At 43.3% G+C, this 22,957-nt stretch overlaps 1 protein-coding gene across 1 annotated transcript; it reads left to right on the top strand.

Annotated features, from left to right (window-relative positions):
- Positions 1–982: 982 nt before the first annotated feature.
- inpp5f (inositol polyphosphate-5-phosphatase F) lies at positions 983–21,915 on the top strand. The gene is made up of 20 exons (XM_042065675.1): positions 983–1,468; positions 5,371–5,451; positions 6,801–6,937; positions 7,894–8,022; positions 8,337–8,504; positions 8,867–8,923; positions 9,802–10,000; positions 11,239–11,418; positions 11,515–11,582; positions 11,876–12,000; positions 12,486–12,563; positions 12,980–13,100; positions 13,298–13,426; positions 14,554–14,671; positions 14,840–15,038; positions 15,830–15,901; positions 16,027–16,100; positions 16,633–16,761; positions 17,217–17,304; positions 17,617–21,915. Exons 1-20 carry the CDS (start codon positions 1,363–1,365, stop codon positions 18,713–18,715), a joined length of 3,357 nt encoding a protein of 1,118 aa, XP_041921609.1. The 5' UTR covers positions 983–1,362; the 3' UTR covers positions 18,716–21,915.
- Positions 21,916–22,957: the final 1,042 nt, after the last annotated feature.

Genomic DNA, 22,957 nt, shown 5'->3' with positions numbered 1-22,957 from the left:
GGAGTTACACATGTCTTCTTTGACCAAAGATTAAAGAACAGAAGTGTTCCTGCATTTTGTAATCGTCTCACTACAAAAACAGGTAGGCCAGCTGACAATACATTGCAATAGTCCCATTTGGAAAGAACCATGGCCTGCACAAGAAGTTCTGTGGCATTGTGTGTTAGATTGATCTTGTGAATATTGTATATAAACCAACATGGCTTTGCGACTGAGGCTACGTACTCATATGCTCGGGTCAGTTCATGTAAAAGTATTTCTGCAGAAAATTAAAACTAGCTAGCTGTATTCCACTATATTCGATTTAATAAGCTGCACATTGACTAATATGTTAATAATAACACACACACACGCACACATACGCACGCACACTCACATGCACATACATACATGGTCCTCTAATAGCCTATTATTTGTGACAACACAAAAAAACCCCCACAGAATTTAAAAGGGGTACCACATTGTGTGTACATAGGCCTACCAACTGGAATGATTTAATGAGGAAACAATTCCCTGTGTCTGTAGTTGGCTATTCCGCTTTGTAGGCCTATTCATGAATGATCAAGCTTTGTCACTACTGTATGCTCCACATCCAGATGTTTCTTGTGACTACACATTTTTTCCCATATAGATAAATGTAAATGGCCTTGAAATCATCAGTGTCAAACAACTACCTGGTTTTTCCCTTCTTCCTTTTAGAATTTCACAACAGGCCATATGAGATATTGCTGCCTATTGCTGAAGGCCTATCATACAACAGTAATTAAAATTGGGAGGTGATGGGAAACATAAATTAAAGCCACAATTAGAACACCATTATGTTTTGTGTCAATAATATTATCATGACTAATAACAAGCATTGCTACATTAGCCTATTAATCAAAACAATGGCAATATGTTCAGGATAATTACATATCATGGAATGTCTCTGTAGCACGGAGGATCATGTTTCGGATGACGACAACAGTCACGTGTGATTGTTTCTGCAGGAAATTGATTCAGTCGGTCCTGAAACTGGGAAGAAACAGTCTCAGCGACATTTTCAAAGGACTAAGAAGTTGTCCAGTCTGTCTCGGCCGACATTACGCGCTAGAATGTCATCTATGCTGCAAGACAATTAATACTGTCAATTATATACTGACAGCAGCATGTCGGAGTCTAGTAAATTAATAAAAACGTACATAGCTACTAGCTAGTTAGCTGGCTAACTAGCACGCTTAACGAATAAGCCTGCGTTTGTTATCTCAAGCCAAGAGGACGTTCGGTTTGGACAGTTAAAACGTTACTGTCAGTTGGACTGTAGCAAAGTCAGATTCACGTAGCATTACTGGATACAAACAGTATTCACATGTTTGGTCATTTATGGTCGAAATGGAGCTATTTCAAGCAAAGGATCATTATATTCTCCAATGCGGCGACAACGCACTGTGGTGCAGCAGGAAAGATGGTACTATGAGCGTGAGACCCGGTAAGTCATTCTTTTGCTGGTACTGTTTGTTATCAACACAAGCTAAAGATCGATATCCATTTGGCATTATAACACCTTACCTAATATTAACGTTACCAATTATTGTTGTTATCTCATCAGTACCAACTACTGTACGTTATCAGTAACGTTGTCGATACCCCCCCCCCCCCCCCCCCCCCTTAACATTGCTACTTTTTAGGTCGTTCAGGTCATACCCATAGCTTCGTGCAATTTATTTCTGAATCAAAAACAATTGCCAACTAACGTTAGTTGCCGTTCTATTGGCTTACATGCATGTCTTCATGTTTATAGTTGGGGTAACATCAAGGTTCGCACTAGGTTCGCACGTAATCAATCAGCCAAAATTCAGAGAGATCGTTATCACAGATACGGGTGATTTTCCTGTTTCACGGAGGCCATTGATGTCAGTTATCTGGCCAGTATGATTGCCCTACTTTCGGAAGAGCAGTAGTCAGTTCTCATATTTTGTATAAATATGCCCTGGCGAGGTCGAAAGAATGCCGTGAGACGAGAAGCGGGTAGGCTAGGATATGTGCCAGCCGGTGCACAGTACCACAGGAAATGAATACATCCGTGGTGCGTGCATCACACGACAAGCCATGTCTAGCTAATGATGGAGTTGAATTCAGTGGTAAAATTAAAGCGTTGGCTACTTGAAATCAGTAGAGGTCATTACCATGGCTATGTCAGACCATTTTAATGAAGCATCAGTGTTGCCTAACCTAAGAGTGAAACATGATTATGGGCCTCCTCCGTATTTGCATCCTTACTCATGAGAGATACAGTGTGTGTGTGATCTTCGTCATGTTAAGATGTTAAGATGGTGATCATTTTTATGTCATATGTCATATGGTGATCATTTATATAATCATATTTACATATTTTTGTTACATAGCCAGGGTTTATTAGTGATTTGGATAAGTTGACCCAGAGACTTTATAAGAACTTAGGTGGACCTCTGATATGCGAATTTGTTTGTTGGTAATAATCGCCACATCCCCTTAAGCTCTACTGCTTTTCTTCTCTCTTCTCTTGTCCCTGTAGTTTGTAGTGCTGCAAGTCTGTTTATTTCCCCTCATTGCACAAACGCCTGAGGGAACGTAACATACTGAATAAAATCCCTTGATCCCAATGTTGTTAGTAGAGGACTAGCCTACGTCCCCTTTGCTCAGTAAATGCAAGAACTGAGTCTCCAATGCATTTTTCCTTTGGCATGACTTTTCTTTAGAACCATCACTCTTCATCTAGTGCACAAACACTGGCACAAATACACTCAGACAACATACTCATTCCCCTTTCTCCCACGCAAAGAGAAAAACAGTTCTCTGCTCAGTCTGTCTCATGTCCATTGTCTTTTTGTACATGTGCATACAAATTTACATGTGCGCACTCTGTGTTTCCCCTCTCACTCTCTTGACCTGTCCAATTCCAGAGCGAGCGGTCAGTCAGAGCAGAACGGACAGTTGAGTTAGTGCACTCTTCTGTAACTGAAAAGCAGTGGTGGGGACAGTGTTTTGTAGACTGTGTGCTAGTGGGAAGGAGTAGCCTATAGTCTGCGGAGCTGGCTTGTGTCTCATGGTGTCTGCGCAGCCAGGCTCATCAGGTTTGGGTTGCAACGCTGTTCCATTATTTAATTGGAAAAGGCTTTCCACTGTTCATTAAAAAAAGTCTGTTGGTCCAATAATTGACCCAAGTGCTGGGTAAACAGGCTGCACAGAGGAGAAAGAGCATGCCATGATTTGTACTCCGTGTGTGTTCACTGGCGACCAACATTATGCTCTTGTTTATGGTCTGGTTACCTGAACCAAGAGCCATCTGAAAGAGTTCAGATTTATCTAGTTTTCAACGCTATCTTAGTAGACTACCCTGTGTCCTCACAGTGGGTTAAATGGAAGGGCTAAGTGTAAGGATAGATAGATAGATAGATAGATAGATAGATAGATAGATAGATACTTTATTGATCCCCAAGGGGAAATTCAAGATTAGGTTGAAGGATTAGGTTAGCTGATGCCAGGCCAAATCAAGAAACTTGCAAAGGTCAGAGAGACTGGACTTCTATGCCATAAAGGCTGGTCTGTTTTTTATGCCTTTAGTTATTGGTTGTGATCCCTGTCAGTGATGCCCTTCGTCTTGTCTCTGGAAGTTGTCATCTCTGCAGTTTGCTTTAGGCCTAAGTACTTGTTGTTTCTCTCTCTCACACAAAGTGTAGTGTGACAGCAAGTGCTCGCAATGCATTACTCATCCACAGGCCATATGCATCGCACCCATCTCAGCAGATCTGAGGCCCACTCATCTACACAGTGTGGCCTGGATCTCTCCTGCATACCATATAAACTGAGCCTGAGATTGCTTTAGCCTGAGCAAAAGTTGTGTGGTTTAATCGTCACCTCCTTTCACAAATGCAGAGCACTGTGGTAACAAGAGCAGCTGGGCGTCGTGTGCTTCAGGATTGGTTGCAGCTAGTTGTTGCTGGCAGAGCCGTGGCGGGGCCGGACTGACAAACTGACTTGCCTGTGGGAACTAGCCCCTTCTGCCTGGAATCCATGACGGCCGGAGCATGGAAAGTGCGCCCCTCTATATGATTCACACTTCCTGACTGCTGCTAGGCTTAACCACACCCTGGGGTTCCCACTTCCCTAGCTGTCCTTTACCAGGAACAGGCTGAGGGCTGAACCCTGCTGTAGCACACATCAGCAGCATTTCACCCCAGCAGAGTATTATTCACCACATTACTATTTTAATCAAAACAACGTAGTTGTAGGCCTACATAGTATAATAGAGTGTTTATGCAGGAAATGGCAAATTCCATTCTTTTGCTGTAGAATATCTGGTGCTGGGTCTCTCCTTATCAGATAGATACTTTATTGATCCCCAAGGGGAAATTCAAGTACAAATTCATTAAAATTATCCACTTCCATCCTCAATAAAATATGTTTTTCCAATGATGATTGACTACGTAGGCTAGTAGATATATGAGGGAGGTTATTTAAAGAAGGTTTAGACAAGTTTTTTGAGACCAGGCTGTGTGGACAATACAAGTGGTCAGAGACCCAGTGTTCCACAGGCCTTTGCAGCCAAACAGGGAGTCCCATCTTTCATGAACCTTGCTCTTTGAGCCAGTAGTTATTATTTAAGCTAAGCACATTCATGGATTCATGTTGATATGACCACATTTGGCCTCTTCACTCCCCCTGAGAAGATTACAATGTCAAGAAATATCCATAAAACATTCCTTAACTTATGAGTTAAGTTCATATTATGATTAAGCAGAGCTTCCCAGTACCAACTACCTAATGGTCTTTACAAGCTGTGAGGTGTAAGTACGCAAATGTCATTTGTTGCTTTGGATCATGGGTTGTTAATGACAGTCTTTCATGTCTGTGTGTGTGTGAGGTAAAATGTCTTTCCAGGATTTCTCTTTAGCCTCACTCACATGATGACAGGACTCTTGCTGTGATATCATGACAATTTACTCTCTGTAATGTGCTCCAAATACTGATGTTTGTAACATTAAACAGTCCCTCAGCTGAACGGTCATTGTCAAAATAACTCTGGTATGTGGATTTGAATAATGATGTATTCTTACTCAAATACTTTGAGTGAATCTGTTTTGGCTGTCAGCTGTGCAGGTTTAATCTTTCTCTGTCATTGGGAACATCAAACTAAATACACTAGTCCCAGTTAGCAGCAGAGAATACAACATAGGCCCATGGTTCTGAATGAACTATAAGGCTGACTGTTGAGTTACCAACTGAACTCATTAGTTACCCAGGTCTTGTCCTATGGCATATCTGGAAGACATTGTGCCATTATCATTGCTGTTTGATATGTTTTGAATGGGCCTACAGCTTACCACCTCTTTGGATGTTTTTGCTCCACAGCTACTGACCTGCTGTTGGCATGGAACCCTGTTTGCCTGGGCCTCGTGGAAGGCCTCATTGGGAAGATTCAGCTTCATGCTGGTAAGTGGACAGTTCTTGTCAGTCAATGGGATTGAGAACAGTGTGTCTCTGATTAGTCTTGTGTTGTTTCAATGAGGCATATTGACATCATTAGTTCATTAGGCTAACTACTGGCCTAGTGTTATTTTCTTAACCCTTGTTTCAAGTGAAAGTCTTCAGTTAACAAGACTTGCTAAATTAAGTAGATCAGTTAAGTCACTGGGGATTAAGGGGGCAGTCTTGAGGTATGGTTATGGTTTCTTTTCTTTTCATTGACTTTCATTTTGTTAATATAGAACATACAACCCAAAGTAGACTAGCATGTACTTGAAAATGAATAGGTCAGTTTATGTTTAACTATTTTGAAGATGTGTCATTTGCACTTTCTTCCAGAAGATATTTTTAGACCCTTGCCTGATCAAGACCAATAACACCTTGCTGTAAGAATTAGATTAGGCTCTTCATGACAGTTATTGGGGGAGCTTTTGGGGACTTAGGCTAAGCCTAGTAGGAGCTTTTTGTATTTGTTATTTAAGTTCAACATATAGGCCTTTATGTTTTTTTTATCAGCCCCTCTTTTCTGTTGAAGCCATAATTTGATGATAACATAGCCATGTTTGTAAACCTGTCTTCCCCATCTGTCATCGGTTGCATTGCTTTCAGTGCATCTCATTGTTTCCTTGTGAATGTGGTAGTGTTACCATTCATGGCCCTGTTTAAACGGTGGGGAGAAATCAGCCTGGAGATTATGACACAGTTATAACTGAGTGACTCAGCTAATGCACAACAGATCATCCTCAAGGCATGCGCCCATGGAGGATGTGTATAATGTTCAGTATAGACAGAACTCCCGCTGTCTCTCTCTCAGCTGTTGGTTTCTCTGGTTCTGTCGGCACTTGTCACCTGAGGCAGACCTCACTGTAGCCACTGGCTGCCTCTGATTCAGCTGCCTGTCCTCTGGAGGGGGGGGGGGGGGGGCGGGGGGCTGGCTTCTTACCAAACTGTGAGAGGCGGCTCGAAAATATTCACAGTGGCTGTTACACTGGGTTGTTTTTGTTCGGGCATGAAAGGCGCTTGTTCTCTCACTTCCAATTAATCAAGGTGCAGCCCTGGCCCCTGGTTTAATTTTGAGCTCCTGCTCCGGGAAATAAATCATCGGCCGTCCTCTGTCCTCACGGCGGGCTGGGGCCAGGGAAATGAGCCGCCGGTGAAGTCACGCCTCGCGGAATGTGTGCGGAATTTTCAGGGCTACTGACGCATCCCCTTCCCCAGGCCCTGTCCTCCTCTCCATTTCTCTCTCGCTCTCTCTCTCATTGTTTATGTTTCTCCCCCCTCTCTCTCCCGCTCTGTCTTTGTCTCTCGCTCGTCAGATCTTCCTCTGTGCCTCGTCCTGATCCGGCAGAAAGCACTGGTCGGAGAGTTGCCAGGAAACCACAAAGTGTACAAGATCACCAAAATAGCTGTGGTAGAGCTGTCGGAAGATGAACCCCAGGACTTGGAGCTGGAGGTGGGTGGAAGTAGCTGTCACAAAGCACAGAAAAAACACACCCAACACACCCACCAGCCAAATGTGTGCCATTTCAGAGTGCCTACAGGTAGCCCCGTCCCATAACATACAACACAACAAGCCTCTATTTATGGTCTCCAGGCCAGTTGTCTTGCTTACTATTATGTAGACCCTTGCGGTACATTTGCCTCTGAAAGCCTCTTAAAACATCAGCGTATTGCGTCGTGCACTGACGTGCATGCTTCAGTGCTTGATGTGCAGCTGTTCTTTCTCGTCCTCCCGCGACATGTGACGACGTGCACAAGTTGTAAATACAACATTCAGTGTACTCTTATCAACCATGCTGTTTCAGAGTTAACCCCTTAAGGGGATGTCAGTAGGCTTGGTATCTACAATGCATGAAAGGAGTAGTTGTGGCCCATACAGCAAGGGTGGTCTGAGCACAGACGGAGGTCCCACAGACACCAGTCTGTTGTATTGTTAAGATTTTCATTTCTGTAGGGTTGTGGATTGGGGGGGGGGGGGGGGGGTCAGAGATTGTATCTAGCTAAGTGATGTCAAGGGTTCCCACTATTTGTTTGTCACAAAGTAATTACTACAAACCAAACACTTTTCTTAGGATCTCTCATGTTTATTTCACATCACGGCGTGATTACTGTGATGTGACCTAGAGCAGAGGAGTGTCCTCTGGACTGGGTTGGGGATCTCTCACGTTATTGCGCTGTGGTGACTTTCAGACAATGACTCAAGCAACGTGCCAGACACACCCTATCGGCTAGTGTTACATTTGAGCTGTGTGCGGTTGTGGAACAGTTAACTGTATACGGTGTTCCACATGACATGTCTCAGTGTGACGTGTGAAGAGCCTCTTAATGAAACTGATGCAGAATGCGTGAAGCTCATCACATTTGTGAAACGTTCTGAATGATTGCATCATGTCTATCCCATAATTCCAGCTTTGCAAGAAGCACCACTTTGGGATCAACAAACCAGAGAAAATCGCACAGTCCCCAGACGAGTCCAAGTTCCTGCTGAAGACGCTGAATCAGATCAAGTCCAATGTCGCTCAGCCCACCAAGAAAAAGGTTGCCACCTCCCACAGTTTTATGCAAAGTAGTTGGTTTACTCCACAAATGTCATTCCTTTGTGATTCATTTTGCACATGGTTGTTTTCACATTTTAAACATACTGACATAGAAATCAACAGGATTGTTCTGCGGGTGCAGTAGCACACATGCATGTATACACACAGACACACACTTACACACACATGTAATGTTGTAGGTATCTCCTTTCTGTTGTGTATTGGTTGCGTTTGAGAGCCCGTGATAAAGTCTGTCCGCTGCTGTTGCATTTGCACCCGTAGTCCACCCCCACCCAGTATACCCCTGATTCACAGGTCAAGGAGAACAAGGAGAAAGAGCGCCTGGAGAGACGACTGCTCGATGAACTGTACAAGATCTTCATGGACTCGGATTCCTTCTACTACAGCCTGACCTATGACCTCACTAACACCGTCCAGCGGCAGGGAGCCGCAGACAAGTCGGACCTGCCCATTTGGAAACGGGTAGGCAGCGTCGCTTCACCTGACCTCACCTCACTTCCTCTTTTGGTTTCCAGCCACGGCTTGGTCTCCAGAAACCATGACCACGAGACTGAATTTGCTGACTTAAATCAACCTGCCTTAAAAATATGCGTAATAGTGGTGTTGAACATTCATTTGCATAGCTTGAAGAAGTAAGTGCATTTGTACAGGGTACGCCTAAATCAATAAGTATTATGATGGAGATGGACACACACATACACACACACAGCTTTTTGATGACTCAGTGCAGTAGGCCTGCCAAAATGTCTGATTGAATTGTTTGAAAGCCACATGGCAGCTGTAATGCCTGACTGTGGAGATGACTGGTTATTCTGCTCTCTTAGGTGGATGACCGGTTCTTCTGGAACAAACATATGATTCAGGAGCTTCTGGACCTTAAGGTATGACCTCACCATGATGACCAGTCATATATTTAATATGTAATCAAACATGTTGTTTTAGTCGTACAACTCACCCTGATTTCATTAGTCATTTTATTTAGCATTTAGTATTATTATTTGGTTAGTTGCATTGTAATGCAGTATGGTCAAATATGGAGTTTGTAGATGAGTTTACATAAAAGCCTAACTTGGAATAAAATCTCAAAATTGCGACAAGCAATAAGGGCTTCAGCCACTGTATGTTGACACCTGTCACTCCATAGCTGTCAGCATTTCATGACAACAGTGCAGATAGCAGAAGGAGAATACTACCAGGGGCCAACCACCCTTATGCAAGTCTTTAAGAAGAACAGATAAGAAACTGCACTTGACTTTTGTCCTCAAGGGGAGGATGTGGATTCTGTAGTGAAAGGAATGTTATCACTGATCTTGCAGATGATTTCACTGCCTCAGTCTACAAACATGAGTGTTTTGTAAATGGTTCTGCTTTTCACTTGGTCTTGGTGCGCTACTTTCTCCTTACTCTCTTGTCTGGATTTGTCAGTCCCATAATAATAGTTCCTCTTTATGAGGCCTCAGCTGTGGTGACTAATCTCTTGTCATGCCCTTCCCAGCTCAGGAGCAGTGTCTTCTTTCCACGCTCGCTGTGGGAAGCGCTCCGGGCTATTCAAGCTCAGAGGAGCCCAATGGAATTTGACTATTAATGGCCATATGTCAGCTCTCACTGTTAACTCACTGATTCATATTTGCAGCATGTGCACTATTTATCTTCTCAGACATTGTCCATTTGTGTTTGGAAACGTTTCTGTTGCGACGGTGGAGGTGGTGAAAACACATGGACCATGCTCTGTAGCCACCTCTGTTTTCCTCTACCTCAGGTGCCTCAGGTGGACTTCTGGGTGGTCCCGGTCATCCAGGGCTTTGTGCAGGTGGAGGAGCTGGTGGTCAACTACAACGACAGCTCCGACGAGGAGAAGAGCAGCCCAGACACGCCCCCTCAGGAGCTCACCTGTGTGGACAACATTCACCCTCGCTTCGCCGTGGCCATTATCTCCCGACGCAGCAGACATCGTGCTGGTGCGCCTCCTACGCCACACTGCAACATACTTACACACACTACTCCTACTTAATCTGACGAACATACTTACACACACCACTCATACTTAATCTGATGAACATACTTACACACACTACTCATACTTAATCTGACGAACATACTTACACACACTACTCATACTTAATCTGACGAACATACTTACACACACCACTCATACTTAATCTGATGAACATACACACACTACTCATACTTAATCTGATGAACATACTTACACACACTACTCATTAGGGCTGTCACTTTTGTGAAAAAATCCTGTTCGATTTTTGAGACATAAGTGTTCATTGAATCGATTGTAAAATCGATTTTTTTATGTCTAAAGACGTTTCCATTTTCAACGGCAAATATAGGCCAATTCACAAACAACTAACAGGCATTAGGACGAACGTAAAGAGGGCGCTTGTAGACGCAAGCCAGCAATAATATGATTTATTGGCGTGAAGTTTCGTGGCTGCAGGCTTCAATGTACCTGTGTCTGTGTTTACGATTAGAAATGTCAAACAAATTTCGCCTACATAGAACTCGATTGCACAGTTTGCATAGCCTACCGCTTTGTTCTTCTCCATTGTTTGATATACCAAAAATCCGAAGTAGGCCTACTTCCACATCGAACTCCTCAAGTTATTAGGGCCTATCACTCGTCTCTCTCATGTCGCACAGGTTGATCGCGTTGTCCTCAATTTTTTGGCAAAACACGAGCAGCACAGCAGCTGATTGAAACAACTGTTTCCGGTGCTTAAAATTGGTGGGAATTTTCTTTTTAGCTTTCGCAATGCTTACTGCACTTCGGAATTCTTTTATATTCTTATATTCTTGTTTGTGAATTTTGTTACATCTATCCTTTTTATTTGTTTAATTCGTTTAAAATTAATAGTGTACATATTTGGTTAAAATCGATTCCCTATTTTAGTTTTCGAAACTTGTGTTGTTTGGTCCAATCGATTGTCGAACGTAAAGTGACAGCCCTACTACTCATGCGTAATGTGATGAACATACTTACACACACCACTCATACGTAATCTGATGAACATACGTACACACACTACTCATACGTAATCTGATGCATATTGGTGTATGTTTTATACTTTACACATAGTTTTAATCTGATGCATATGTGTGTATATTTTATGCTGAATTTAACAGTTATGTAAATTGAGGCTTCATGAATTGACTCCTTTATCTACCCCCCCCCCCCTCCCAGGGATGCGATATAAGCGGAGAGGTGTGGACACAGATGGCCATGTTGCCAATTATGTGGAGACGGAGCAGCTGATCCACGTCCACAGTCACACGCTGTCCTTTGTGCAGACCCGCGGGTCCGTCCCCATATTCTGGAGTCAGTCAGGGTACCGCTACAACCCTCGGCCTCGCCTGGAGAAAGGTCAGTGCGCACAGAAGACAGTTCACAACAGAGGTCATTTGTGCCTGACCTGTGTTCATTTTATAATTTAAATCATTATTGTCCTGTATTTTACAGATGAAAAGGAGACCATTCCGTATTTTGCTGCACACTTTGACCAACAGCTCAGCATCTACAAAAAACAGGTGAAATGTGTAATAAATCTAAAAATACAGCAGGTTTAGGTCATCTGTAAGGTTTGTTTTTGTTGGCTGCCCAGAGGAACCTCTGGAATGTATCCTGTGACTACTATATAAACATGTTCGAAGGAGTAGCGGGTCAGCCATACACTTAACTATTGAAAAAAGGAACATGTTAATAATCATGACGACAGAAAAGCTGTTCCAGTCATCTTGTACTGCGGCTCTCCTTGGCATGGCGCTGTTTGGTCTCCAGGTACATCTTGCACATGTTCATCTCATCCCTTGTTGCCCTGCAGGTGATCATCAACTTAGTGGACCAGAGTGGCAGAGAGAAGATGATTGGCGACGCATACCTCAAACAAGTGCTGCTGTACAACAACCCCAACCTGACATACGTCTCCTTTGATTTTCATGAGCACTGGTGAGTATTCCCAAGCTGTCAGCTGAGGGCTGAGCTACACCAGGCACGTAACTGAAGCGTTCAGTTCGCGTTGCGTCTGCTGCAACAATTAGCTGCCACTATAGTCAATGGAAGTAGCTACACCAGACGTGATAGCGGCGCGTACGTAAAAAAAAAATAGACCATTTATCTAAAATGGATTTTACGCGTCGCGAACGGAACGCTTCAGTTACTCGCCTGGTGTAGCTTCGCTGTAATACTGTGATTGGTGTCTGCAGAGCAGTTAATGAAATGAGATGTATTTAATTATATTTGGTTAGACACTGGCCATGATGCAGTGTTTTCTGAATTAAACGTTTTAAATTTAGGTAATAAGTATTCAAATGTAAATAAGAAAAAGTCATAATCATAAGCAACAATTCAACGTGGAAATATATGTAGAATGTGGAGAACTGACAGCATATAAATAACTTATTGATTACAATGTTAAATTGTACTCTCTGTAGCCGAGGAATGAAGTTTGAGAATGTACAGACCCTAACAGATGCCATTTGGGATATCATCACGGACATGAAATGGGCCTGGTGAGTGCTGTGTCCATTTCATGAATACTCCAGGCCATCTATGTAAATGCATCCACATGTTTCTTAAGTTGTACAACCAAAACTTTTTAAGTATACATGTACTGTATAAAAAATGCCAGTTTGTTCATAAAATATACTTGTAGCAAAATAAAAAAATATTATGATCCTTTTGACAAAACGGACTGTTTAGTTTGTTAAATAACCAACAAGCTCTCCAAAATCCTGACGACTGGAGACGGTAAGAGCCTCCTCTCTTGTGTCCACCAAGAGGGATTAGTGGTGTCCTGTTTCTCTTGTGGTTAAATATACAGGGCCTGTTACACAATTTGAGGTTTAAAGCTGTGCTACATTTAAGGCCAGGACAAAAAATTACAATCCTCCTCATCAAATATTCATGGGACCGTGTTTTCTGTCAGGGTGGACCAAGCAGGAGTCATCTGCCAACAGGAGGGCATCTTCCGGGTGAACTGCATGGATTGTCTGGACAGGACCAATGTTTTGCAGGCCGCTATCGCCCGAATGGTCATGGAGCAGCAGGTAAAAACCCTTGCAACCAGCATCAGCAGTGGAGACCTCATGATTAGAATATACAGTGTGAGACTAAATTGATACACCGTCTATATATATATATATATATATATGCAGGTGAAGTAAAGAGACAGAAAGTAGGTGAGATGTTATATGTATTGCTGAAAGCACCCACATGAAACGCTGTTGATTCTGTTTTCCAAAAGCTGAAGAAGCTCGGTGTGATGCCTCCAGAGCAGCCACTGCCCGTTAAGTGCTACCGCATCTATCAGGTCATGTGGGCCAACAATGGGGACACCATCAGCCGACAGTACGCCGGCACCGCTGCCCTCAAGGTCAGTTCTGTGCATCTGTCCTCTAACACAGTGGTTTTCAAAGTGGGGGCCGCGAGGGGGTGTCAGGGGGGCCTCAGCAAGTTGGAAGGAAAAATAAAAGCAACAAATACATTTGAAAAATCTAAAATATACCTATTACTATGAGGGTTGTTATACAATGCCATTATAATAATTTGTTGCATATCTGAACATTACATTTTCCATGATAATGACTGGGAATAATAGTAGAGTGATCGCTCTCATATAGCAGAAAGCCCCAAATGCAATTTTTACACACTGTATGCTCCATCGCGAAGTGCTTGTGGCTAAAATAATTATTAGGATTAGCTTAATGTATTTTTACATTTGCTGTAGTATTGTCGATGGGTTTAATAAAACATCAAGGGGGTCCTTGGCCAGAACCTAGTGGTATTTGGGGGGCCTTGTCGTGGAAAAGTTTGGGAACCCCTGCTCTAACAGTGGCACGTTCACAAGAACGCGGTCTGTCTGCATGTTTGTTGAGCGGTTTTGCTACAGTGGAATTTTGTGCAATCTTTTCGCTTGTGTGAATCCGCGTTGCATTTAAAAATTCCCAGAATCCTTGAGATGTGCTTTTGAGATCTGATTAGCCATGCATGACTGTGCAACTACAGGATCAGTGGATCCTTCACAAGCATGACTTTCTGGATTTTCCATGGGCATTACCGCTCATTTCTGTAACAAAAGCATGATTATCTGAGTAGACCACACATCTTCCTTGCTCCTCTGGGAGATAATCTAAATGTTTTCTTGAAATACTTGAATAAACTATTGAATACATGTGATAACTCCCTAATTAAACTGTAGTCAGAGTGCTAACACATTCATCAGTCCATGTGGGTTAGCCTGAACAAGTGCTTGAGATGTAACAATGAATGGGAGCAGTGTGAAACTGTACTGCCTGTGAAAGCTCTTTTTGCATATTCAAATAAGGTAGTGGACTGTGGGGGAAATGTAGCAAGACAAAGCAGGCATTTCATGCTGTCCATATCATTTATGGAAATGACTTCCATAAATGATGGGCCTCATAGCAGCCCATAATGTCGTAATGTATTTTTGCCTTTGTACTAATGTCTTGTGTGTACCTGTGTGAAAATGTCATGGCACAGGGAGATTTTACACGCACAGGAGAGAGGAAACTGGCTGGAGTGATGAAGGATGGTGTCAACTCAGCAAATCGCTACTACCTGAACCGCTTCAGAGATGCCTACAGGCAAGCTGTCATTGGTGCGTATGCTGCTTGAGATTTGCTGATTTTCCAAAGTGTAACTCTGGACATGAATGACCTTGACCTGTTCTGATATTTTGGGGAGTCTTTCTAAAAAGTAATATGCATAAGCACCATGCACTGCTGACCTGCGGGGGGGGGGATCTGTTGCTCTCGGCCCTCTTTAGACCTCATGATGGGTCTGCCCGTGACGGAGGACCTGTACTCCATCTTCAGTAAAGAGAAGGAGCACGAGGAGAAGGAGAAGGAGAGCCAGCGTGGGGCGCAGGAGCAGGTCAGTATACTGCTCCAGACCTACATGCAGCTGCTGCTGCCCGACGACGAGCGCTTCCACGGCGGATGGGCCCTCATCAACTGTGACCCCAGGTCAGTTGGCGGAGTGGTGTTTGTGTTGCATTCTAGACTAATGATTCTAAACTGTGACCCCAGGTCAGTTGGCGGAGTGGTGTTTGTGTTGCATTCTAGACTAATGATTCTAAACTGTGACCCCAGGTCAGTTGGCGGAGTGGTGTTTGTGTTGCATTCTAGACTAATGATTCTAAACTGTGACCCCAGGTCAGTTGGCGGAGTGGTGTTTGTGTTGCATTCTAGACTAATGATTCTAAACTGTGACCCCAGGTCAGTTGGCGGAGTGGTGTTTTTGTTGCATTCTAGACTAATGATTCTAAACTGTGACCCCAGGTCAGTTGGCGGAGTGGTGTTTGTGTTGCATTCTAGACTAATGATTCTAAACTGTGACCCCAGGTCAGTTGGCGGAGTGGTGTTTGTGTTGCATTCTAGACTAATGATTCTAAACTGTGACCCCAGGTCAGTTGGCGGAGTGGTGTTTGTGTTGCATTCTAGACTACTGATAATGATGTAATTCTGAAGGAGGAAGGCCTGTGAAACGTTATGCCCATTCATAGAATGCACTGAAATGCTGAAGGAATGATCAGCCCTTTATCTTTTCAGGGGTGCATCACTGTTTGTGAGTCTGAAAGTAGTTTTATTTTTTTTAATCAGTTTCACAACAAAAATATTCACTGGGAAGTCTTTGAAAAGCAGGCGTCTGGCACTGGTTTGACTTGTGAGAGTCACGAGCGGCTCCGAGGAGCTGCGATGATACTGTGATAATAAGGAACAAAGCCGTCTGAATCCACTACGCTTCTTTATTTCAGCCTCATTGATGCAACCCACAAAGATGTGGACGTCCTGCTGCTCTTGTCCAACAGCGCTTATTATGTTGCTTAGTAAGTGCTGCAGTCTTGCCTGGAATTTGAATGAAATTTTCATTATTCTTTTAGATCTCATCTGACTTTATTTATTTATTTATTTATTTATTTATTTATTTATTTATTTATTTATTTATTTACAGCTATGATGATGAGGCTGATAAAGTGAACCAGTACCAACGTCTCAGTTTGGAAGGCTTGGAGAAGATAGAAATAGGTAAGGAGAGTTTTGAACTGTGTCAGTGGAGAGTCTGTCTGTCTGTGTGCGTGTCTGTGCTTCACTCAGTGGGGAGTCTGTCTGTGTGCGTGTCTGTGCTTCACTCAGTGGGATGCCAGACATCTTATTTTGTCCAGCCTCCGGAGCAAATCTAATTGGCACAGATTGAAAGCAAATGTATGATGCAAGCTTTCAAAAAGAGGACTATTTGTGGTAGCCTGTGCATCAAGCATAATGAAATTGCCTTTGAGATAACTGAAATAGAATCACAAGGTTTGTATAAATAAAACACTGATAGAGCACTGTGCTGGTGGTCTATTTTCGCCCACCTTGCTTAAACAACCTAAATTCTGTTTTAGAAACTGCGTTGCGCAGACTGGGGCCATTCATATGCCTTGATAGGCATGCACGACACATTTAGGTCGTCTTCATCAGTTTACCACAAATCCATTTAGACTTCTGTGAGTGAAATTTCTCATTCTTCACACTCGTGTAATTGCCTGAAAATGAATTGCTGATTTCTCAATGGCAGGACTAGAGCCCACTCTGTTTGGGAAACCAAAGTACTGTTGCATGCGGCTGCACTACAAGAATGAGGAGACCAGCGGCTACTTCCACACGCTGAGGGCAGCGTCCAGGAACCCAGAGGACGATGGGAAAGGTACTGGACTGGGCAGGCCTTCAGCGACGTGTTCTGCTGAATGTGCATACACCAGTGTTTCTCAAACTTTTTCAGACCAAGGACCACTTAACCAGTAAAAAAACCTCACGGACCACCTAGCTAATAGACACAATAGGCCTACTCACTGAAGCACCTTGCTAATTGTCTTTGCACCTTGCTTATTGTGTCAGAGGATTCATATAGTTTAAATTGGCATAGCTTACATAGGCAGTGTTGCAGAATTGTTTGGATTTACATACAAGTTGGTTCAATATTGCAAACAACTCCTCTATATTATTTTTTACCTCGTTACCTTTTTTACCTACGTCTGCTCGCGGACCACTTGGGTTAGCTTGCGGACCACACTTTGAGAAACACTGGCATACACTAAAGATTACACAGACGTGTCTTTCCTGTCCCAATGCTGCAACACCTTCGGTCTGTTTGGATTCCAGATACTTTGCAGTGCATAGCTGAAATGCTTCGAATAGCCAAACAGGCCGTTGGACAGGAGCTGCCGATAATTGAGAAGAGACTGGAGAGGTGAGTGATCTCTCTCTGAGACTGTGTGATTTTGGTGGCGACTCCTCAGAAGTGCCTAAGGTGGGGAGTGGCAGGTAGCACACAGCTGTGTCTTCACAGTGAAATATTAACCATCTCTGGGCCAGACCTTCCTCCAAATGAGGTGAGCTTTAGATAAAAATAGCTGTTGCATTCACAGTCAGGTTTCAGCTTTTAGATCATTTTTGCAAATTATGCTTGAAGAGAATATGAGGAGAGAATGTTTCCACTTGAGTGTGAGTTAGGTGTGGTGGCGGTGAATGAGTTTCCTGTAAATGAACCTTTGTTTTCCAGGAGACAAAGTAAACCTCATGAGGACATAATGGGCATCCAAGGCAGAGCAGGAGATCAGGCTCTGGGCTCCGGTCTAGCTCAGGGCAAAAGCTTCCTCCTCAACAAGTTCTCGTCTCTCAACCAGAAGGTCAAGCAGTCCAACCTCGGTCGGCTCGGCACGTTCTCCAAGCCGGAGGTGAAGGTGAACTTCCTGAAGCCCAACATGAGGGTCAATCTCTGGAAGTCGGACAGCAGCCTGGAGACCACCGACAGCAACCCGGGTTCGGTGGCCATGAAGGACCTGTGCGACAACCACTCGGAGATCTCGTCCGACTCGGACTCGTACAATTCGGACGAGCAGCCGCACGCCAGCTCGCTGGAGAACGCGGACTACGTGTTGCCTAGCTGCGGCATCGTGTCGGCGCCACGCCTCAGCAGCCGCTCGCAGTCCGTCAGCAGCGTGGAGATCGCCGTGCCCACCGTCGTTCACGGCACCAACGCCGACTACAGCCAGGGCGACGGGCCCTCGCCCGAGACCGCCGAGGAGGCCATCCTCATAGACTTTGGCACGCCCATCGACGTCTACTGCCACCAGTTTGCCCAGGACGCTCAGACCAAGCCTGTGGAGGAGGGCAGGGTGGAGCAGCCCACTCTCCCCCAGAACCTCAGTGCTAAAGCCCCCCCATCCAGTCTGGAGGCCCAGCCAGGGTCTCAGCCTCAGCAGCAGCAGCAGCGGGTCAAAGAGGAGCCGCAGCTCTCCCGGCCGTCCCAGCTGAACGTGCAGCCGTCCGCGCCCACCTCCAACCTCTTGACCGTCCAGGCGGCGGGCTCGGCAGTCTCGGGCGGCTCCCAGAGGAGCCTGGGCTCCCAGCTGGAGGGCAGCCTGGGCCCCTCGCCGGCGGACAGCAACGGCAGCCGGGTGGTCTCCCCCTTCGCCAAGATCAAGAGCTCCATGGTGCAGGTGGCCAGCCTGACGCAAGCCGGACTCACTCAAGGTATCAACTTCGCCGTGGCCAAGGTTCAGAAAAGTCCCGAACCGGAAGCGGTCAACGAGGCGGTCAACGAGAACGAACTGAAAGCAATGTTCACACAGTGCCAGACCCGGATCATCCAGATCTAGCACCTTTTGACCTTTTGTTTGGCCTTGTGCGGTTCTTTTCTTTTCCCAGTCTTTATTTTTTAATTCTTGTGGTAGAACGTGACTTCCAGTACAGTAGCAGTAGCATAAGCTTGCACAATGGGGCACACTGACATCAGCTGAAATCCCTGCTCTTAATCCATCCTCTAGTTAACCTAACAGATGTTTACAGCCAGTGTTGTGTAGTGTGTAGTAAACCTAATCTAACTTGACCGTGCCCTTAATCTGACTAACGTCTCATGCATCCATATTCCATGTGTCTTGCATGTCGGAGGGTTAGTCTGTGATAGCTAGATCGAGGCAGGCAAGCTCTGTTGCTGCATGTCAAGAAACTACCTATAAATTAGTCACTTGTGATTCCCAACCAAGCAGTACACTTGTTGGTGGATGTCTTTTCCATGTGAGCGTAACCCCTGTAGCTGCTTCCTGAACACAGGTAGAAATAACTGACCAAACTTCTTCGACATGGGCAGCTCAGTGTGAGACGGCACATTAATGGGAACATGTAAAATGTTAAATATCATAAACGTTATGTTTTATCATTAGAAATGCACCAAAGTAGAAACCGAAAAATGCAAGAGCTGTTCAATATGTACAGTAAGTATTGTATGTAATTACTATGTACTGTGTATCTTTAGACCCCTCAGACATATTTCTATAGAAAGGTTTTATTGACACTCCTGAGTGATGGTGTTGTTGGGAGCATGACCTTTTCACTTCTCACTTGACGCACACTTGGTCACAGGAGTCACTCTTGTGCTCTCATGCTTAGACTCAAGTTTTATTTTAGAACTCGCAAGGCAGACCTGGAGAAACAGGCTAGTTTCCTGAGGAAATCTGGGTCTGAAGGAATTGGCTAATTGAATTGGCCTCTAATCGAAACATATTTATAACAATTTGTCATTATTTTAAAAGATCTGTCATAAATGTCATTCACATATATTCGTCCATTTGAGGGGGAAGATCATATGCAGGGAGCCCCAGCCAAATGTTTGATCACTGTTAAATGTTTTGCACTCTTACATCTGAAGAGTAAGCCTTAACAGATACTATTTATTGCAAATCTAACAGAAGTTACAATGTTTTGTGTTGTTTTTCTTTCTCATTCAGGTGATTATGATTGTGGGCTGTTGGTGTTTCAGGTTGTAGCCATAGGAAATCCGGGTATATGCCATGGTTCTCAAATACTATCAAAATGCATTGAGAGGATACTGTAGGGCATCATTTCAGCATTCCTTTTTTTGGTGCTCTTTTCTGCTTTGTATTATTTCCAACAACTTTGTGGTATTTCACAAAGTTACTCGTGTTTATTTAGAAAGACAAAGTCATTTATTTAACGTTAACGTCATAATTTGACATTGAGTCCGCATACAGCTCCTGATTTAGTTGAGAGCAAACGACTCATGTCGTTGTGTTCCTTAATGCTACGACTTTCTTGCACCAACTCTCCCCCCACATCCTACTCAAGTCTCAAGGTCCATTCTGCGAAGTGTCTACCAACCAGCATTACGATCAATTTGTTTTAAAGCAATGCAATTAACAGGGTGAGTTCTGAAATGTCAGATGGATGTTTTATCAGTAGCACGATCTTAAAAAAAACAACAAAAAAACAACCCACCGCCTTCAGTTCTTTGTACATCCTGTGACAAACATATCTAAATTTAGAGCGACCGCAATGTAGCACATTAATGAGAATATAGACAACATAGGCTGGCCACTGCTGATAAAAATGAATGTTGAAAAGATATGTACGTGGGAACCAAATGGCAACAGCGTTTATTTGGATATTGTATGTCCACAAAAAGGAATCTATTCATTTTTTTTTATTGGTGCAATTATTGAGTTTTTGGTCAAGGCTAAACCAGATCAGATTGCATTGTTGGAGAACACAATTGCACTGACATTATTGTGAAATATAGTCTTTAGTTCATATGTAATATTTTGAATCTGTGCGGAGAGAATTGGCTCTTTGCACTGACCTCACATGATCAACTATGTTTCCCCGTCAGATTAAATATAATCTGTTATCCCTTACAATGTAACATTTGAGGTTATATCGTTGCCTGAACATAATTTACCCCACTTTTCCTACTCGAATGGCACCTTAAAATGCAAAGAGCTGATGGAATGCTCTACAATCCTTTGCATTTCCCCCTTACTCCCAAAACTGAACCTTAAGTCTTCACAATTTAACAAAAACATTTATGAAAGTTGGTGTTGCCTTGATGTGTCCTTCATGCTCGGTATCAGTGTATGTATTCAGACAGGTCCACAGTATGTTCCCAGTCATTGGTCGTCTCTGTAAACTCATTACCACCACCTATCAGAGGTTGGTGTGTACTTTTTTTTTAGTAACTGTCACTGTTACCACACTCCATGTGTTTTGAATTAGTGCTGTGCAGAGTCGACTTTTTTGCATATGAATTATGCACTGTCAGTTTTGTTTGTTTGTTTGGTTACAAAGCTATGGCAAGATTGTGCTGGGTTGAAAACATTTTGTTTGGGTTTATTATATTATAAGAAGTGCGTGCACTGGACTAGATTCTGTTCTCAAAGTTTGACCCTAAAAGGATGTTTGGTGACAGAGGTACATATTTAAGCAGGACACTGAAAAAAACATTCCTTCCTCTTCATCTGGGTTCTTAATGTTTTGAGAGGATATGTATGCCCTATGCATAAGGATTTTCCTCAAGTATGCACAATCTTCCCCCGTTTTTGTCTCCTGAAATTGTATGTGCTTTTCTCTTTTACTTTTTGTCTAACACAAAGTGCTTATGAAACTTGTTTACTTTTGCCATTTATGCATTTACTTCACTGAGCAAACATGTTCCCCTCAAGATCACTCCCTTCCTCTCTGACCAGTGAGTGACCTGATGAAAAATACCAGTTTGAAGTACCTGACTTCCTGTGTTCACCTGTGATTGTTGCAGTGTTCACGCACTTTCTAGCATCTTCCTCTTGTCTGTGCAGTGGTTCACTAACGGGGGTTTGTCCAGTGTTGTCATCCGTTTTACCCAGAGTTTTATTTCATAGTGAAATATATTTATTCTTATTTCATACTTAGTTCTTTCCTCAATTGTTACCTAAAAACTGAATATTAATAATAACTGTGTAAACTGCTGTATTTTAAAATGTAATGGGGCATATATGGGAGGATTTTTAAGTAAATAATTTCAAAACTCTTTTGTGCTCTTTGTTATTACATGTTGTGTGTCTGCCCTGTTAAGATATTCTTCAGCTGAAGTCTTAAGACATTAAGTGTTATGATTGACATGGTTACAATGCTACATGACTGTACTCCTAGAAGCCTCAGGGTTGGTTGTCAACACCATTTTGCAACTGTTGATTGTCCTTTAGGGCCATGTATAGCAATGTGACCCTAGCTCAACTTATGGGAGTTTTCCCAATCTCAAAAGTCGGAAGGCAACAGGATTGTGTGTGTGTGTATATGCTTGCATATGAGGTGTGGGAGGTGTTGTGCTCTGTGCCCTGTGCCAGGCAGCGCTGAGGGATGCTTGTGTGACATCAACTGTGTGGAACGGTTTAGCTTTCATTTAATAACGTGACCTAAGCAAAACAGCTAGAGTATTGTATCCTCAGCCCAGGGCAAATCGTTTCAGCTTGGTTTTCAGTCATGTGAATGCTACATGTACTGAACTACTGTCATTCAGTACAGCGTGCAGTTTTTTTTTTTTTTTAAATGAAGAATTTGGTATGACAATTGGTATGACAAAATTAGATACATACACTACCGTTCAAAAGTTTGGAATCACTTAGAAATGTCCTTATTATTGTTGTAAATGACTGTTGTAGAAAGAAATGGCTGATATTTAATAGAATAGCTACACAAGTATACAGATGCCCATTATCAGCAACCATTCATCCATTGTTCCAAAGGCACATTCTGTTTACTAATTTGATATTATTTTAAAAGGCTAACTGAGAAAACATTAAAGAACTCTTCTGCAATGTAATGTAATCTGAAAACTGCTGCCCTGATTAAAAAAAACAATGCAACTGATCTCAGCTGGTATTCTGTCTATAATGGAGTGGAATGGAAATTTCTAAGTGACCCCACATTTTTGAACGGCAGTGTATACACAGTCAGTCATTTTGTTATTTGGAAGTGACACTTAAAATAGATTGCAGCTATTTAATTAATCTGCTTAGAGATAGAATCTTTCTCCAGGCTCAAGTTGAAAAAGTCCCACTTCTCCCCTCCCA

Source organism: Alosa sapidissima, chromosome 16, assembly GCF_018492685.1.
Source record: "Alosa sapidissima isolate fAloSap1 chromosome 16, fAloSap1.pri, whole genome shotgun sequence".
Lineage (NCBI taxonomy): Eukaryota > Metazoa > Chordata > Actinopteri > Clupeiformes > Clupeidae > Alosa > Alosa sapidissima.
Note: the sequence above shows the minus strand (reverse complement) of the source record. Positions and strands in the feature narration are given on the sequence as shown.

What these genes read in the sequence shown, in the direction of transcription:
- inpp5f (XM_042065675.1), top strand. Translation starts at nt 1,363, where the DNA reads ATGGTCGAAATGGAGCTATTTCAAGCAAAGGATCATTATATTCTCCAA. An exon ending in TCGGCCTCGCCTGGAGAAAG is followed by an intron (nt 11,419 to 11,514) that starts GTCAGTGCGCAC and finishes TGTATTTTACAG; the next exon opens with ATGAAAAGGAGACCATTCCG. An exon ending in GAATGGTCATGGAGCAGCAG is followed by an intron (nt 13,101 to 13,297) that starts GTAAAAACCCTT and finishes GTTTTCCAAAAG; the next exon opens with CTGAAGAAGCTCGGTGTGAT.